This window comes from Mytilus californianus, unplaced genomic scaffold (assembly GCF_021869535.1).
Source record: "Mytilus californianus isolate M0D057914Y unplaced genomic scaffold, xbMytCali1.0.p SCAF_9, whole genome shotgun sequence".
Classification (NCBI taxonomy): Eukaryota; Metazoa; Mollusca; class Bivalvia; order Mytilida; family Mytilidae; genus Mytilus; species Mytilus californianus.
Window position 1 is genome coordinate 40,373,717 of NW_026262745.1, and position 21,145 is coordinate 40,394,861.

General features: G+C 31.7%; 1 protein-coding gene across 1 annotated transcript; it reads right to left on the minus strand.

The window, feature by feature from the left end:
* Nucleotides 1-4,034: 4,034 nt before the first annotated feature.
* On the minus strand, nucleotides 4,035-19,971 carry LOC127716363 (aminoacyl tRNA synthase complex-interacting multifunctional protein 1-like). Its single transcript, XM_052222546.1, has 7 exons — nucleotides 19,833-19,971; nucleotides 17,602-17,711; nucleotides 14,631-14,744; nucleotides 9,812-9,985; nucleotides 7,783-7,997; nucleotides 7,141-7,309; nucleotides 4,035-4,357 (listed from the first exon to the last, which is right to left on the minus strand). Exons 1-7 carry the CDS (start codon nucleotides 19,859-19,861, stop codon nucleotides 4,191-4,193), a joined length of 978 nt encoding a protein of 325 aa, XP_052078506.1. The 5' UTR covers nucleotides 19,862-19,971; the 3' UTR covers nucleotides 4,035-4,190.
* Nucleotides 19,972-21,145: the final 1,174 nt, after the last annotated feature.

Sequence of the window (21,145 nt, forward strand, 5' to 3'; positions counted from 1 at the left end):
GCAAGACTAGATCAAGAAAGAGATTTTGGTCATGAATTCTTTTCTAGTCAACAAAGATGGAGATAGTCCATTGTTGAAGATGCACATAAACTTAGGTGAGCAACAGAGGCTCTTTAGAACCTGGTATCTGATCATTATCCCTGATTTGAGTACAGTTAAGAAATACAATATTAGCACATATAAACATATATAAACACATATAAACATATATAAACATATATAAACACACCATACAAAAGTTTGTTTTGCCTTCAAAGAAAGAAGCTGAAAGAAAAATATAGGTACTACTCTTCCTGCAACAGTAATGGCATTATTGGTTATTTGCAAACAACCTCAATATCTTACCCCTACTTTACCAAGGAAGACAAATACTTATATAGAGGTTGGTTATGGTCATTGTGACCTGCCCTTGACCTCATTATCATGTTCCAGTAATCAGAGGTATGTTCCTCACAAACTATACATGGTAGGTCATCAGCATTTGGAATGTTGATTGGTTGATCACCTGACCTTGACCTCATTATCATGTTCCACTATGTATATAGCTAATTGGAGGTTTGTTCCTGATTGGTTGATCACCTGACCTTAACCTCATTATCAAGTTTCAATGATCAGAGGTCTGTTCCTCAGAAACTATACATGGTAAGTCATCAGCATTTGGTATGTTGATTGGTTGTGAGGCATGTATGCCTTAATGACATGTCATGTGGCTGACCTAAATTTCACCTTCAAATCTTAAGGGTTGATTTCTGGATAAGGTCTGTTCCTTAGTAACAATACAGGACAGGAAAACAGTATGTGGTATGTAGATTAGATTCAAGGTGCTGTTCCACATACATGTACTTCATAATTAAGGCCTTTACCTCTATTTCGTAACCCAGTACCATGGCAGATCTGTTCCATAGTACCTTCACATGACTGGTCAACAATATTTGGTATGTGAATTGGTTCAGAGTAATAATCTGTTTACACTCTTCATATGGCCTTGGCCTTAATTTCACACTCAACCTGGTTAAGTTTTCAGGATAAAGGTCTTTTTCTCATTAACTATATGTGAAAGGTCAACAATTTTTGTTTTCTTTAATGGGAATTTAAAGCTAAAAATATATGTCCATCTAACTTATATGACTGACCTCAATTTCACATTCCAATGGTTAGATTTTCTGTGTGAGGTTATTTACATATTACCTATTGGATATACCAACACCATTTGACATGTGGATTGATGTAAGGAGTATACGTCAGTCAAATGTAATTCTTCTGACCTTGACCTCATTTAAACACTTGTGGTTAGAATAAATATTTTTTTGTTGATGTTTATTCATACAAGAATAATAATGAATTCACAATATATCTACAGGTAATTAAAATAAAATGCTCAGCAGGGTGCAGCTTGATACAACCGCAGAAGTCAAACCCTGAACAGTTGGGCAAGTGTGGACACAACATTCAAGCTTGATACAGCTCTGAATTTGGATTGTGATTAAATATTTGACACAGCATAGGTTTCTGTCACAGAATAAATGGGGTCAAAGAACTTAAAAATTTGAGCCCATTTATTCTGTGACAGAAACCTATTCTGTGTTCAGAGCTTGAATGTTGTGTCCAATTTACCTATTATGGTCCAATATCCAAAATCTAAATGATCATAAATGCATGGATAGATTCAGCATATCAAAGAACCACAAGAATTCAATTTTTGATGAAATCAAACAAAGTTTAATTTTGGACCCTTTGGACCTCTTATTAAATGTGGACCAATTTAAAAATGGGGCTCAAAAAAGATCCAAAATCTAAATACACAGTTCGATTCAGCATATTAAAGAACCCCAAGAATTCAAGACTTTGATTTAAACCCTATTGAAATTGGTCTAGAAAGAAGCAATTTATACAAAGTATAAGAAAAGTATTGTTTTAGGCCCCTTTTTCCTAAACAGTTGAGCCATAACACCCAAAATCAACCCCAAACCTTCCTGTTTTTTGTATAGAACCTTGTGGTACAGTTTCAAAGAGATCCATAGACTTATACTCAACTTATTGTCTGGAAACCAGAAAATCCTCGTTTTTTGTCCCCTAAATACTAAATGGTTTGGGCCATAACCCCCAAAATCAATCCCAACCTTCCTTTTGAGGTATAGAACCTTGTGGTACAGTTTCATAGAGATCCACACACTTATACACCAGTTATTGTCCTGAAACAAGACTTATGCTTGTTTTTGGCCCCTAATTCTGAATCAGTTAGGATAATAACCCTGAAAATCCCAAACTTTCCATTAGTAGTATGGAACCTTGTGGTACAATTTCAGAGATCCATAAACTATACTCCAGTTATTGTCAGGAAACAAAATGTCTTTCGATGACGACAACATTGCCATACCATTATACGGTCGCAAATTTTTGTGGTCGTATAAAAAATGTATAAAGTGTCTCTGCTATTATAAAAATATTTGTTGAAGTCTCACCAAGCCTTGACAAAGTCATCCTTAATATTATCTATGTCAAATTGACAAAAAAAGGTTCACCTGACATAATAGAGAATTATATACTGTAGCTATATAAGTAATGGTTCAACTGTAGCACCCTTCACTCCAACTGTTATATGTAAATAAAGAAGATGTGGTAAGATCCACCAGAGACAAAATGAAGTGGATGTAAGCAACCATAGGTCAACGTACGGCCTTCCACAATGAACAAAACTCATAACATATAGTCCACTATAAAAACTCTATATAGCAGAATGTAAAATAATTCCAATGAAAAAAAAACAAAGTTTGATTTATGATAAAGCAAGAAATTTGAAACAAATGTGACAAACAGCACGAATGACAACCACTGAATTACAAGCTCCTGACTATGGACATGTACAGAATATGACGTGGTTAAACATTTTTGTGAGTACTCATCCCTTCCCCTTACCTGGGACAGTAGTGTAAAATTATTTTAATATAATGAATACATTTCAAAATCTTTACCGACTGCTTTTCCAGACATCCATCACTTCTACATTTGATCTATTCAAAGAAATTTAAATTGACCGTTAAATTTTCTGAACAATTTCTAAAAATACTTTGAATCAGTTGAGCATGGATAAGGAGGCCTCATAATGTTCTTGCAAATTAAATAGTTGGAATGCTGATATACAGCATTCCACATTTCAATGTTTGATTAGAATTTGTTCTTCATAATGTAACTTATCTTTTTAAATACTGTCTCACTCAATCCTTATGTGTATCAAAGTACTGTGTAAGTCAGACATAAACATTCAGTAAAAGGAGCTTTAACAATATGGAAGTGTTGTGCTTTGAAATGTGATTGATTGATTGATTGTTGTTTGCATAACATCCAGTGGCAAACTTTTATTCATTTAAAGAACTATAACAATAAATACAAAAGGTAGGCTCTGCCAAGTGGGTTAACCTGGATTAAGGGTGGGAATTTTATGTGCCATTAGAAAATGAGGGTATGATAGATATTGGCAGAAATTTTGCCTTTTAAAAAATTCACTTACAGACTCGTCAAGTTGTTGCAAGGGTTTTTAACTTGCATAGAATGTTGCAATCTCCCTGCCTGAGGTATTGGATTGAATGACCCAAGTCCAACCAGACATGGCTGCATATTTATTCATTCTGAAGAGACAAATGAACCCCTTTGCAGTCGGGTTGTAATCCTCAAACAGAGAAACTGGGACCATTTTCTATAACCAAGGTTACCCTTGGGGTTTTTTGGGAAAGTGTATATGCTATAAAACATTAGCGTATTTAATATATGAGGCTTCTACATAGTGTAGACTTCACATGCATATCACTTTTCCTTTGTAAATGATATTGTTGGGAAAACAAGGCAATAAATTTTGACCTCTTATTATGCACCCTTGCTTCTATATTGTATGCCTCTTAACCCCATTGTTTCCAAAGAATCTCATGCAACTGCAAATATAAATCTGGGTAGCTTATGTTTTACAAAATAAATGGACATAGCTTAAACTTTATGCCCAAGCCTATGTACTGTAAGGAGAAAAAAAAAGAACAAATAAAAATCTTTCTTCACTTTTTTAATGTTTTCAGACTTGATTACACAATTTTTGCCATTTGAGTCTGCAACCTAACAATATTTCATTTAATAGGAAATTTAAATGATATGTTTTAAATGCCAAAACATCAAGTCTTCAAATAATTTAATGTTCTGTATAATTACTGAATAGCAACATCAGATAATGATGGAGAAGTTATCTCCCCTTTCCCTTCTATTTTCAATGCAGCTCCTTTATATGTGGCTACTTTGTTTTTATTTACACGTAGATCAGGCTTCACTGCTTCCCATATCTTCTTTTTAGGATTTAACATAGCATCTGGTTCTCCTATAAACAGAAAATTAACCGGGTTTGAAAAAAAACCAAACATAAAAAACATGCATTTCTCATAGAGTTTCTTATGAATATATATATATAGGGTAATTCCAAACTAAGCCATTGACTTTCAGAAATCATAGTAAAACTTAACAGAGAAAAAAGATTATCTTGAAACTAATGGCTCAAGCTACTAAATTTTGGGCTGGAAAGTCCATAGTACTTTTGTTCATTTTTCATATTGTAGCAGGTTGGGCCCATAGATGGAAAATTTTGGTCTTTTTCACTCTAAAATCACAACTTGGTATCTCATCTATGAACGTCATGCATTTGTCTGTGAGTTTGAAATTTGAATCTTTCATCTGAATTCAATATGCACTAATGAATCTTAAGAATCTGTATTGCACATTTGGATCTTATGCCAAATATCGAAAACATCCCACTCTTACCATATTAGTCCTATGTTATCTCCTAAAGTTCAGAAGCTATTAGCTTGCCCTTTACTAATTTTTAAGACATTTTCCACAGCATTAAATTAGTTAAATTTTAAAACTATGGCCAATCTGGTTTTAAATAAAGGCAACAGTAGTATAAAAGTCATAAATCGATTAAGAGAAAACAAATCCGGGTTACAAACTAAAACCAAGGGAAACACATCAACTATAAGAGGAAAACAACGGAACAACGGAACAACTAAAACACTAAACTGCAAAAAAAAAACAAACAAACACCAACATCAGACTACACGAATGAATTTTAGTTTTACAGGACATTAGGTCTGGTAAACAACCTAGCTTTACCAGACCGAATGAAATTTTACCAGACCAATATTTTTTACATCTAATTGTATATTATCCGACAAAATACAACAAACTTATGACTCCTCTCCAAAATGCACAAAAACAAAATTATGTGACAAGAGTGTATATTTTGAAGAAAGTTGTGCACAATGGCTTGAATGCATTTCAGTGATAAAGAAAAGTACAGTTTCTGTGTAAAATATTTCCTGTATCTTCTTTCTTTTTCATATATCTTTTGGTTTTCACTTCTAGTGTTTATAATTCATAGCTGTATTTTGTGAACCTACTTTTTTTTTTATTTATTTATTGTATTTTGATCGGCAAACCCGGAATTGGCCTTATCCCTTCCCGGAATCTGATCCGGTATTGTCTATATTTCCGGTTGATGGCAGCCATTGTTGTTTTTGTCAGTCAGATATGTTTTTACTCGGATTTACTAAGGATTTGTATAGTGAGATCTCACTGTATAAATCCTTGGATTTACACATTACTTGTTGGCGATTTTCGGCATAAAGCTAGCGGTTGAACAAAATAAACATCGCTATCATGAATAATAAAGATGAAAATGAATTTTGATATCTTTTAGGAATTTTGCTCCCTAAATTGGGAAAAATGTAGGGTTTTAACTTTTTTTTAGAAAAATCCATGAAAAAAACAACACCGGACTTTCGGACCGGAAAACAACAAAATTTTACCAGACCGTTCCATTATTCACCAGATTTGTCCGACGAATTTTGTGTAGTCTGCAACATACATAGAAACGGACTATTTGATAACAACTGCCATATTCCTGACTTGGTACAGGACATTTTAAATCATTTCATTAAAAAAAGATCTTAAATGTATCAATTTAAAAAGTTTGGTCGCAAGTAAAATAACTGTAAATCAACAATTTTTTGTAAATTTATGAATTTATCATTTTATTTGATGTGGAAGCAATTTCTTAATAATTTTGGTGACCAATACTTATGTCCAGCTCTCTCGATCTTGACATTCTGAAATATTAACTCTCAGACTTTCTGTACAATACATTTTTATCTATTATAGCTTTTATGAAATTTAAAAAGTACTTGCATTTTATTAATAACCCCTTATGTTTTATTTTTAGCCATGTCAGCCATGTTGGTTAATGGATCCGAACCCTCAGGAAATTTTATTTAAAGTTTGTTGTGAGTAGCTCAGAGGAAAAGATCTTTGAATAAATTTACGGAGGATGGTGCCTTGTGATTGCAATAGATCATTTGGCATTTTTGGAACCACAGCATTGCTCTATCTTGTTCTAACATAGAACAGGAGCTCTTTTTACCAAATATTATACAAGTCAAACAGATAACAAGTTATACTACATTTTTTTGTAAAAGGTTCATGACTTGCAAGTTTTTTTTAGAAAAATTTGTTGTGAAAATTATCGCAGCAATGAATCCTAGAAATAGTAAATATGGAAAATTTGTGTACTTTACAATGTAAGATAAAAGACTACGGGTAATCAAATCTTGATAAAGAATTCACTATATATACATTTTTGATTCTGGTTAATTAGAGACAGTGCAAATAAGTTTCATTTCAGTTAAGCAAGTTAATAAGGGCCAACAAATGGTCAGCTAAGTCATGAAATATAGGTAGGGGAATAGAGGAACAATGTGAGCTAGCTATTGCATTGTTATAAATTAGGCAGATAGTTTTTTCGTTTGAATGGTTTCACATTTTTCATGTCAGGCCTTTTATAGCCGACAATATATGGTATAGGTCTTTCTCATTGTTGAAGGCTGTAGGGTGACCTATAATTGCTTATATCCACATTATAAGAGTCTGGAGGATAGTTGTCTCAATGGCAATCATACCATATCTTCTTATTTTTATATAGCTAACTGAAAACTTGACTTCGCCTGTCAGTCCTGTACAATGCAGGGTTCATATTCATACCAATTGACATGTTCTCCTCCTGATTATGGCTCTTCTAATGTTAAAACAGTTCATCCCTTTTTAATAACCTACCAGTATAACCTTCAGCAAACACTTTATCACCAATAGCGGCACCTTTAGGTACATTTAATATCTCGACTTTTTCTGGTGTACTAGCACACATAATCATAGCTTCTGATAATACACCTCTCATCTTGGCTGGTTTCAGATTGCACATAAATACAGCTACTTTGTCTTGCATCTGTAAATTACATAAAATAGCATTGCATTTATCAGTGTTTAAAGGGTTTAATCTATTTAAAAATTGATGATGCTGTTCAGTAAACAAATTGAACAGAAGAAAAATTTGGGGAAAAAAAAAAGAATTCTTGCACTATTATAATGGATCTTATGAATAACCTGTATTCTGTTTATAGTTGGTTTATACAAAAATTGTAATTAAAACAGACTAGTTCACCTTCATATATCATTAAGATTTTTTTTTTATAATTGGTGGTGAACAAAATATTAAACTTCTAGAAAATGTAAGCTAATCCCTGACGACCATTTAAACTACGAGATTGATCAATGTAATTTGAAAAGTATTTTTTATAAGAGCCTTAAAAATATAAATAAATATGTAAGTTTTTATTAATACAATGAAATTCTTGTGATATTTTCAAAGTAATTAAAACAACACCTGAATTTACAGTAGATATTGTAGACCATTCTTACCTCTGCCAATGTTATATGTTTCACTAGACCTGACACAACTGTCCTGGTTTTCCCCTCTCCCACATCTACTTGTTCTAAATATAGAGTATCAGCATCCGGATGTTTCTCTACTTTAACAATTTTTCCTACTCTGAAGTCCAGTCTGGATACATCTACATTTTCATTAGCTGGTGCTGCTGCTTTCTTATCAGGTTTTCCTTTCTTTGCTTTTGGTTCTTAAATATAACACTTTTTTTATAACTATTTGATTTCACAATTTAAATGCTTATGTCCTGCATTTTAATGGACTTACATTTATTTCATAAGTAATACACTAGTTTATGTTAGTTCAAGTGATTTTGGATATGTAACAATGACCATAAAATTTTGAGGAAACCCAAGTTGCTGGACTATCCTTTGTATATGATGACTTGCCAGTTTTTTATGGACAGATTTAAATTTTTTTTATCTATAAGATTATGTATTGTCCGTGTTGTGAGTTAAAAAAATAATCACTGTTAAATAAAATTTTGTCCTTTTGATTTATTGCTAAAGGTAATTATTATGTCAGTGTTATTAAATCCTTTTGATCTATTACTAAAGGTTACTATTATGTCAGTGTTATTAAATCCTTTTGATCTATTACTAAAGGTTACTATTATGTCAGTGTTATTAAATCCTTTAACTTTATATTTTTCTTTAATTTACAATGTACATTAAAAAAATATTCTGACTGTCAGACTGTTTTATAATGACTTGAGACAGGAAACAGACATATGGTTATTTTTGGCCTGAGGAAAAAAAATCTGAAATCATCACTTCATAAAAACTTTGCTATATTAAAATGGTTGATTGTTACAGTGTCTCAACTTCCTATGTTAGTTATGTTCCACATACCATCTAGCATCTATTTAAAAATAAAATTGAGAATGGAAATGGGGAATGTGTCAAAGAGACAACAACCCGACCAAAGACCAGAAAACAGCCGAAGGCCACCAATGGGTCTTCAACACAGCGAGAAAATCCAGCACCCGGAGGCAGGCTTCAGCTGGCCCCTAAATAAAAATGTGTACTAGTTCAGTGAAAATGGACGTCACACTAAACTCCAAAACATATAAATGAACTAAAATTAAAAAATATACAAGACTTACAAAGGCCGTCTGTTTTAGTGGTTTAACAAACTATTGGATATTATTCCATTATCACATGACAGGTGATACATACATAGAAGATGTTACCTTGTCAATGAAACTATAGTCTCATGACACATTCCCCGTTTCCATTCTCAATTCACTCTATTTTGAGTTTACAATTTCTGACTATTTTCACTCCCATTTTATATCTTTTTGAAGCTGGTGGGTTTTTTTTAAAGCATCAGTGAACTATCTTCATATTTTCATGTAGCTGTGTTTTAGTCATCTGTTAATACCAAAATCACTGAGTAAAGTGATTTATTTGAACTTATTTTCACTGATTGAAATAACAAGGAAATAGTATGTAAATTCAGAAATTTTGGCAATGTTCTCTTGTTGCAAACATTTCGAGAGGAAAGGTTTTCACAAAAATAAAAACTTGCATTTTAAATTAATAGTATTATTTGTATGCAGCAATACCCGAAATGGCAATAATTAATCTTGCATGTCTGTCCATTGTTCAACATTTGCAATAATAAATGTATGTAAAAATTTCTGAATTTACTGTAACCAAAGTAATATTACTGTGACTGTCCATGGTCACTGTATGTTTGTATGTTGACTTATAGAGGTCTTTTTTTGTTTGCTCCCTCATTGGTGTTTACCTTACATCTCTATGTATTCATAAAACCTCAAGTTGAGTTTTATAGTAGTGGTCAATATATGACATGTATGAGTTAAAATATCATTATTGACCCACCCCAGTTGACAGAATTATATGCAGTCTTATTGTGAGAGTGAATAGCCAATAGGTACAATCTATAGTGTTATTCATTAGATTGAAATTTCATCAAATAATCAATTATTAAAAGACATTTTTAAAGTCAAAGTAAATAAGATCTAAAAAGTGATAGTACCAGCATCAGAAGTGTTAGGCTGATCTTTCTTCTTCTCTCCTTTAGATGGCTTCTCTTTTCCACCATTATCTTTTGGTTCAACTTTGACCTTTGCCTCTTCCTGGACCTTTGCACCATCTTTAGCTGAACTTGACATTTCTCTACCTTTCATTGTTGGTAGTGGTATTTGTCTAACTGAAAATCATACAATGCCAGCAATCTAACTTATAATACATTATATTAACTTCAAAAAATGTTTGAAACAGTTTTTAGCTTTTAATATACAGAATTAAGTTTTTTCATTGTCAACTTTTGGTCGTATTCAGAAACTAATACCCTCTTTCAAAGTCTATGGTGTTTATGTAGCTAATAAGTTATGCTAGCGCATGTTCCCTTTACAACAATTTTTTTTTGGAAAATGTAAGTATGTACTCGTCAATAATTATGGACATTTTGAAACATATAAATATTTATTTCACAAAAATGTACACATTTGTCGATTATTGGTTTATACAGATAGAAAGTCATGGCACTATAGATAGTCACAATTTAAAATATTTATATTGAAAATAAGAGAGAAACCTCCAGAACCAATCTGATTTAAATTCAGATTTATATCTAACATGCTTTGCTTCGTGGAAGTTATGAACATAGTAAAATCACAGATTTATATTTCGATTAGATTAGATTGTTCTAGAACAGTTTAAGAAATTCATCATCACAATTGTAAGTTAGATTGTATAATAATGTGAACCTTGTGAAATAGCATGTGAAAATCCGACTAAACGTGACTACCTTGTAAAAAGTAGGGTTCTATTAATACCTATTGTCAATTTCAAGTTTCTGTTTAGTCCCACATGCATGTTATATATTTTACTTGACATTTAAAACAGTTATATATATAACAGATATTTAAGCAAAGGAAACTCTAAAGATGAAAGTCCATTAGGCTGACATAGTTTGATAAGGATTCGAATTATATACAAACTGAGCATATATAATAACTGCCATATTCTGAAATTCCTGACTTCAGCGGTTCATTTGTGGGTTAGAAGAAAAGAGAACAATCGGTATCTGTGTGAATCTATGTCTCGATCAAGCTGCATAAAATTGATCACAGAATATTCAAGATTTACGACTTATCTTGAATAAAAAGATGTGGGCTATGATTGCCAATGAGATAAACTATGCAACAGAGACCAGATTAGCTCAATTAATTTTTGTGTGTACTATAACAACTGAAGCCGTAGTTCTACTGTACTGCACGTCGATCACATCTCATTTTCTGTTATAACAGGAAGGTGCATGGAAACCATACCACCTAACTTAGTTTAAGAGTACACAACAACCCTATTTTTGTGCATTATACGCTCAAGAATATACGTCTTACAATTTTGTATGGATTATTAGCAAATGCTATATTTCAACTCTAGTCCTAAGCAAAAGCACTGTTCTTTTTTATCTGACAAGCTAACTATGATTTCAGATTGAATGATCATACAAGTAAGGAGGCTAGGATTTATAATTCGGGTAGAATTTGGCTGACTTATGGCCAAACCCCCACCCTGTACTCTTTATTTTTCACATAAATCATTTAAATTTCAGATCCTTCAGTTTGCATATAAATATCATATGATTATTCAAATTTCGTATAAAAACTTACACACCAGAGACGACTATAAATGTATGGCTTAGTACAACATGCAGGCATTAACCTATCGTCGACAGAGATATGACAAGACATTGATACTGCAGATTCCCTAAAATCCTTTGGTTTGCATAAAAAAGTATGTCATTATTCGAATAACGATTTTGAATTCACACCCACCAAAGCAATAAAAATGTATCGCTAAGTATACCATGCAGGCATTTAGATATATTAAGGGACCATTTCTTACACCTCATATAAAAACAAACATGCTCTTTTCACAAGAAAACAAATATGTGAATAAGAGTCTATTTGATGAGGAAAATTAGTCTCCTTTGATCTTGAATTAACTTGTTAAAAAAAATTCTCAAAAAGAATGAATAACTAATTAATTAGCTTAAATTTTCGAATGAATGTCAATCCCTTGATGAAATAAATGATAATTGGCATTCTATTTAAAAAATAATTCCCCCCCAGAAATTATCTCCAGGTGATTCTTATTTGAATTTTATACAAGTTAAAGAATTCCGGTAAACTAAATTAAACACATGTGCAATGGTATCTCTCTATTAAATCTGGGGAAAATATAGCATTAAAAGTATTATTCATGTATTCTTCATATTTGAATCGTTATGTTTATTGCATAGAACGTAATCGAAAATTGTTCTTTTTTCAGTTTCATACAGTGCTGGAATTAAAAAATTTTAATTTTATTTTCAATGAATTCATACAATTAATTTTTTTTTCATTGTCATCAGATATTTAATCTTGGTGTATTAAACTCAAAATTCTCTTTCTGTTAATCCATTCAAAATGACAACATTCACACCTGTAACAGTTTACGCTTGACGCTAAATTGCTCTCAGGTAAAGTTCAAACAAATTGTTTTACAAAATGCTCATCTATTCTAGAAATAAACAATGCCTTTCCAGAATAATAGACAAATTCTATTCACACAGACTTTGTATGGAAATGGATGTCTAAATTATTAAGATAAATAAAAAGGAAAATATTTTCAGTTCAATATCAGTTTATGATTTGTGTTCATTAGATATTTCCGGAAAAAATCTCAACCATAAATAAATAAAATTAGATCAAAAATATATACCGAAACCATAGGATTTTTTATTTAATCAATGTAAAACATTACACGTGTGTTCATTTTCTTTCATTCTTAATTTGTGGTTATAAGCTACGAGAAACGGTCATCTGCACGCTTTTAATGACCGAAAAATTCGACAAGCGATAAGAATTTAACTGATTTTAATTTCCTACCCAGTATTCAAAATCGGGCTAAAACATCACAACCCAATAACGTATGTCAACCAAAAAAGTTACAAACATTCGATTTCCTCTGTTATTATAGGGAATATAAATTTAAAACTTTGAGAATGTGTTTTTTTATATTATCATAAACATATTTAGATGATAAGTAAATAAAAATGCTCTGCTGGGGCGCAGCTTGATAAGACCGCAGAGGTCGAACCCTGAACAGTTGGGGCAAGTATGGACACAACATTCAAGCTTGATACAGCACTGAATTTGGATTGTAATTAAATATTTGACACAGCATAGGTTTCTGAAACAGAATGAATGTGGTCTAAGAACTTAAAATTTTTTAATTTACCTATTCAAACCATATCATTGTTATTTATTTTATATATAAATCAGAAATAACCAATTTAAAATGGAAAATTTTAAAGAAAAAAACGAAAAAAAAATCCCTCTCAAATTTTTGAACCCCCTTATGATTCATCACCCCAAACTCAATCCCAGCCTTCCCTTTGTGGTATGGTACCTTGCAGTACAATTTCAGAGAGATCCATACACTTGAACACAAGTTATTGTCTGGAAACTAGAAAAATGCTTGTTTTTTGGCCCCTTTTTGGCCCCAAATTCCTAAATGTTTAGGGCAATTACCCCCAAACTCAAACCCAGCTTTCCCTTTGTGATATGGAACCTTGCAGTACAATTTCATAAAGATCCATACACTAACACACAAGTTATTGTCATGAAACTAGAAAAATGCTTGTTTTTTGCCCCTTTTTGGCCCCTAATTCCTAAAATTTGGAGGCAATTACGGTGAATTACCCCCAAAATCAATCCAAGCATTCCCTTTGTGATATGGAACCTTGTGGTACAATGTCAGAGAGATCCATACAATTACACACAAGTTATTGTCATGAAACTAGGAAAATGCTTGTTTTTTGCCCCTTTTTGGCCCCTAATTCCTAAAATTTGGAGGCAATTACCCCCAAAATCAATCCCAGAATTCCCTTTGTGATATGGAACCTTGTGGTACAATGTCAGAGAGATCCATACACTAACACACATGTTATGTCTGGAAGTTACAAAAATGCTTATTTTTGGCCCCTAATTCCTTAACTGTTGGTACCATAACCCCTAAAATCAATCCCCACCTTCCTTCTATGGTATTGAACCTTATGGTAAAATTTCATAGAGATCCATTCACTTAAACTAAAGTTAGAGTGCGAAAACCAATGTGTCTTCGGACGACGACGACGACGCCAACGTCATACCAATATACGAACACAAAATTTTTTTGCGGTTGTATAAAAATCGTGAATTTTCCCTTTAAATATAGGACATGGTTTCCTACAGTTTTGGTAAATTCAGACATAACAGAGTGGATTTAGGATCAGTCAATATACAACTTGGTTGTGATCAATAAAACTACATGTATCATGTTTTTTATTGTCATATAGTGATTCCCACAGGATTCTGGAAAGGGCAGTTGACTTTGAAATAAAAGCAGAAGGATAAAATTGACAAAGGAACAAAAGATTAACATTTAAATATATAAGATACACATAAGGGCGGGGTATATGCATGAAGCAAGGGTAATCCCTCTAATAAAATTATCTAGGGGGCATGTCTATATACATTGGCTTTCAACCACAGGAAATGGACTGCCACTATATATATCATGACAATATGTACTAAATAAATACAAATATAAATTTCTACCATGGTGAACTTTATGGCCTAATATCACAGACAGAATCATGATTTTCCATTATGACAAGAAGTGGAAAAGGTTAAATTGTCATAAGACAATAGTGGAAAATCCTAAAACCATTCTGATTGATCTGTACATTGTTGCTGATAAATAAATGAGTACATTTTGAACAGATGTGAAAGGTATGTTCCTTGTTTGATTTTATTTTATACCTCCATTACTAGCTTCAGCCAGGATGAGTTGAACCTTTAAAGTTTCTATGTCCTTCCTCAGTTCTTCATTCTCAATTCTCAATCTGTCTTCCTCAGGCTTACTGATACTGATGGCTTCAATCAGAAGTACATGTGATATTAAGATATTTTCAATAAAGAAGTGTGACTTTTCTTAATCTAAGTGTATTACAAAATGTAGTAAAACAGATTTTGTTAAATAATTCTTATGTATTGCTTTACATTTTGTTAAATTTAGTTGAAGTTCTATTAGGGATTGCGCTTGGGTGTGTCATTGTCGCAAAATGCAATTTAAAATTTCATCTGGCAACCAAATACAGCTGCTGGCAATATTTATAGTGCAACTTTTTATCCCAATGTCAAAATTTTCATGCTTGACTGTAACTGTAAATTGATCGATATCAGAGACCAATACCATAGCATTAATTAATGGGTGTTTTCATAATGGGGCTGTTATATGTAGTCTGCAATATAGTCAGTTTTATTACTTTTTTAAAACAAAAAAAATAGTTTTGTCGTTTCTTTAAGTTTAAAAGGTTACCCTTGCTTTTACCGTCAACGTTTGTATCAGGCATGGGGTAATGCAAATTTGTAATTGTAATGCATGGTAATGCATTACATTTTTCCAAGTAATTGTATGTAATGTGTAATGCAGCAATTTGTGCATTACATGTAATTGTAATATAATGCATTACTTTAGCAAAAAGTTGTGTAATTTCATGCATTACATGGCATTACATGTCATTACTTTTTTCACATACCACATCTTTAACATATTGTTGGAGTTTTAACTAAACCAAATTTAAGATTTCTTGATTAACTAAGAATATGTTAATCATGAGAATATATTCTTTATTTCATCTTATTTCATATATTTTCCTGCATAAAAAGATTGATATTTGAAAAGCATAACTGTATTGTTGTCATAAGATCAAAGAATATCTTGTCTTGCTTAAATAAAAGATAATTAAACTTTGTTATAAAACACTAATTAGTTTGTTTTACAATCAATATTTTCACCATTTAGACAATTGTTCATTAATTAAGGTCTATGTTTATTTGATAATTAGGGAAGTAATTCACAATTATTAAATATGTCGTTTAAAATAAAAAAAAAAACAACAAAGAGTGTATTTATAAAAGTAAAGTCAACATTAAATTAAAATTGTAAAAGCCGAATTAAATAGAAATTTTACATGTATACTTATATTCAATTCATGGAACAGTTGCTGCATATGCTAGAATCTTTTGTGACTTCTACTCTTTTTCAAGATGTTTAATTTTTCTATTCACTTAACAAAATTTTCAAATGTAATGTGTAATTCAAGGCATTACTTTGCAAAAGTAATTGTAATATAATGCATTACTTTGATAAATGCATGTAATTGTAATTGTAATATAATGCATGGTTTGGTCAAAGTAATTGTAATATAATGCATTACATTGCAATGTAATTCGCCCCATGCCTGGTTTGTATTAGGTTTTGCATTTTCCAATATTTTGGTCTTGGGCATCACTGAAGAGACATTACTTGTCAAAATGTGCATCTGGTGCAATAAAATTGGTACTGTTTATATTATCTTTAACTATGAAAGGCTTTTAGTGGAAGGGTTAACATGGTTAAAGAGCAGGAAGGAAAACTTTATTTAAAAACTTTGAAAATCTCATATGCATGAAGCAACATCATATGCAAGCATAACAAAAATGTGATGATTGTTTGAAAAAAAGGGGATTACACAAATATTTTAAAATTAGAGACAAAAATTAGATGCAATTGGGCGACAAATTTTTGAAGACCAGCACAGTCTATAATGTCGATATTCATTAATTTCATGTATACGCATACTGTTGGAAAGACCAAGAGCCTTGGGCAAGCGTTTTTTTAATATCAGATTGGGATTTTTAATTTAAGCAATAATCAAGATAATACTTATACACAATTGTATGTCAATTATCATGATTAAACTACATATAACAATTCAATTGAAGGACATTTGAAGAAAAAATCTTCCATCAACAGGGATTGAAGTTAAAATTTTGGCATGGTAGCCCACAGCTTAAATTTTGTAGCCCACATATATCAGTCAGGGGTACTACTTGTACAAGTTATTTTTGTTTACTTGAAGAAGTAAATAATAATATACTTGTATAAGTAAATTATGTTATGTTCATATTTTCTTATAAGGTTTGAATAATCTCCCCTTAATTTTTTCAAAAAATTTACTTGTATAAGTAATTTTTTTTTACAATCCCTTAAATTCTCAAGTTTTGAGATGTATAAACATGCCTTTAACAATTTTTCTCTGGTTAGCTTATAATTTTTATTAGAGTTCAATGTTTCATCTCATTAATTCAACAAAGAAACTTATTGCGCAAAGATCTTATAATAAGTAATTGCGCAAGGCCTTCAAAAACTGCCCCTTGGGGGCTTGTAAATGAGCAGTGTTCTGAAGATAACAGACAAATGAGATTTTCATTGTCCATAAAATTACACTTACATGATTAGTAAAGACATCTGCAAAGGACAGACAATTAAAAATTCTATTAGAGCAAAGAAGTCCTGAGAAATTCAAGAAAAGACAGTGACTTTTTTACTTGTATAAGTAAAAAAATCTGACTGTCTAAGGGACATAACTAAGCCAATAAAATAATTTACCTATACAAGTAAATGAAATACACTTGTATAAGTATCTTACAAATTTACTTATATAAGTATATTAATATTTACTTCTTCAAGTAAATAAAAATGACTTGTACAAGTAGTACCCCTGACTGTATATAGTCCTATACAAGAAAAGCAGAAATTTAAGTAGCCCACACCAAATTTCAGGGGCCATTGGCGAGTGGGCCCCTGCTAATTTCAAACCCTGATCAAACCGGAATATACTGCATTTTCATCATTTTCATAACTGATTTTATTGATTATTGCTATTATCAATTCCTTTTGGTATACCTGCAGATTGTCTTAAATTTTCTATCTGTCCTTTAAGTTCTGAGATGATATTTTCAGCCTCTTTAGTTCTTTGATTTAATCGCTGTAGTACAGATGCTGAAGCCATTCTTCTGCAAAACATATAACATTTAAAAAAATATGATCCACCAATAATTAGAAATATCATGCCATGTGTAATGTCCTGATTAATTGTTGATTCTATCTTTTTGGGACTTTATTCATAAGCAATAGCAACAGGTTCTTGTGCTAGTACTCATAAAATATCAAGTTTAAATGCTACATTTGTAACCCACTTCCTGACTTTGCACTGCTAATACTAAGAGTAAAAGTCGGCGTCTACGGTAATAAACCTAAAGTTTGGTAACACCTCATATGTCATGTATGTTACAACAATAATTTATTCCAAACTGTGAATATCATGGAGTTTGACCTGGGACATACTATACACTGAAAGAAATTGGTTTACATGGTCCTAAATCAAGAATCATATTTTATTCGAATTTAGTACCCTGAAACTTTGTTGTACATCTGAAGAAGAAGTGGACTGAGGAAAATTACCCAGGGGTCACCACATGAGGCAAAGTGTGCGACTTTGTAGCCCTAAAGTTTCGCCCTTGATTTTCAATAAAATTCCCCATATGTATATTGCCTTGCGATTTTCGAATAATTCTTGATCTAAATGCCAAGGATTCCAATACTTGACAAATAAATATTTTATCCTTGAATTACAAATGAATTAGGTCTTGAATTGTCCGCAGTCATTTACTTTAACATTACAATAGCCAGACAGGGTGCTGATTATAGAGTACTATAAGCAAGAAACAAGACAAAAGCTCGATTCAGCAATGGTTTAGTTCAGCCATCTTTGTTACTGAAATTATAGAGGGTTCCCTTTATTCTTTTCAAAACTCTAATAATTTATTTAATACAAATTAATATGGAATTTTATATCCAATATTAGCTGATAAATATCAAATTCTTCATTAAATGCTGATTCTCATAACTGGGTTCTATCCTCATTTATGGGTTTTATACCCCAAATCAGGTATTTTTTATTTCATCATAATGGCTGTCTTGGGGCAAACATTGATATAACAGGCAATATTTTTCGGGTGGGTCTTTTCACCACCGAACACCGCCGAACACCCAAAAAAACCATCAACGACTGAGAAAATCAGTGATTTTATACAATAAAACGGTACAATCAACTAAATTACGTCTAATTTAACAATTTTTTAGATGTTTATATGCATCATTTTTCTGTTAAAGTCGATTATCAATATAATCCATATAAAGAAAAACGTCTCCAGATTCATCACTATTTTTTCCGGATTACATTGTGTGTGTATAAGAATCATTTGAAATCAATTACTGATGAAGGATATTAGTTACCCGAAATATTTAACATTTGTTCATGTCTTTTTTCTTGTAATTGGTACAACTATTTTATTAAAGAAGAAAAAAAAATACTTGAGATGTCCAGTGGTGGTTTGCAGAGTTGTAGTGTTATAGACTCTCCTTTTCTGTTCGATGTAGATATTTGTTCTCCTAACCTTATTATTTGTTGAATTAATAAATTAAATATCATATTAAGTCACATTTATAACAATAAAAGTTCAAAAATATAAATTTTTGGGGTTTTCGGTGGTGTTCGGCGGTGTGTGGTGGTGTTCGGTGGTGAAAAGACCTACCGATATTTTTCCCTTTAAGACTATAGTTCAAATGAGAACTACATACACAGATAATGGCCTCCAAAAATCTTACTTTTTGAAGACTATTAACTTTAACCCAGATGATATCTATTGATATCGCAGTCATATTTTCTAGTCTTTGGGCAAAATATTGTCATTTACCTGAATGTTTGTGCCATGACAGCAAATATCATGAAATCCAAAGTTGACATTCTTAACACTATAAATTGATAACTATTTTGGGGTATGATACCCATAACTGTGGATAGTAGCCATTTATAAGGATCTTCTCAAACCTGTTCAGCACAATTATTTATAAAAACATACATAACTTAAAAGAATAATGTATTTATCCCGTTTTAACTGCGAAAACATTAGTAGTTTAGTGTTTCTATCAGTACACACACAATTACTCAATGTCATAGATGCATTGCGTCATATTATTTATTTAAACCGACAGCTCTACATGTATATACATCTGTAAACTGTATTATAGTATAGTTGACTAAAATTATAATATTCTTTCCAAGTTTGACTCACATTGGTTGAAACACACGAGCTACAAACATTAACAACTACGTGTTATACAATTTTTTTTCTGCCTAAACAGTCTTAACAGCCAAATATTCTTGTTTTTAGTTTCCTTTTCACGTGTATTGAAGGGTAAACTAGATGGTGGGAAAAGAAACGCAGATATTATGTATGTATAAATATGTTGGTATAAGTCTCTTTTCTTCGGAGCACCACCATGAATTATTGGAAATTTTTGAATGTATTTATATAGACAGATCTTCCCGCTTAACTTATACTGTATAAAATATCCTTTTAGATTTTAAGTTTATTCCCGCTTAACTTATACTGTAAAAAAGTATCCTCCTAGATTTCAAAGGAGTAGGCCCGGTAAGACCCCTTTTTGGCCCCAAAATATAGCATTTTTTCAAATTTGTTGAAATGTAAACGTTTAGCTCCTTATTGGAAAGTAGAATACTTTTGTTTCATAAATATGGGCTGTTTTTGACAATAGTACAATGCACTTGCATCAGGTAATAGCAACCAAAAATATCAAAAATATTCCATCAGATGTACTTCGAATTTTAGGCTAGCCCTTACCGGACTTTCTCCTTTATACGTATGTATAGATTTTAAAATTTATCCCCCCTATTTATACTGTACAAAAGCGTCCTTTTAGGTTTTTCATTTATTAGTATAAACTGAGACTACTTCTCTAGTAGCCTCAGGTATAAATAAATTTTAAAATTGTGCGAAGCGTTTCAATAGCCATACACAGCTGTATGTGGTGTTCCATAATTGGAAGAATTCAAGGAATAGAAGTCACTAGTGAGCCTTATTTAATTATTCTTTCTGTATACTTGCCTTGTAAAGGATCATCTCAACACCATAGTGATTTTCAAGACTGTATTGCCCAGTTACATGAAATAGTCGGTACGTATAAACAACAATCCAAATAATTATTGGAGGAGACTTCAATGAGGATACTGTAAATGGTCCAACATCACAAAGAAAGACCTGTGTCAAGGACTTCATGAAAGAACATGAATTCGAAACAAAATATAATGGTAGCACTGTTATCCATTCAAACGGCTGTGATACCACTGCTATTGACTATTTTATATTTCAAAATTTATATAAACATACAGTCCTTGAAATCTCGAAACTGGATATAATATCTAATGTATCAGATCATTACCCAATTAAACCGTGATCCTTCAATATCATCATTCAGTGAAACAAATCAAATCAAGCAATAATTCCGTCAAACCTAAGATCAAATGGGATAAAGTAGATATACAGCTATATGAGAGTCCTATTGCTTCAGAAATTTCAGACAGCAA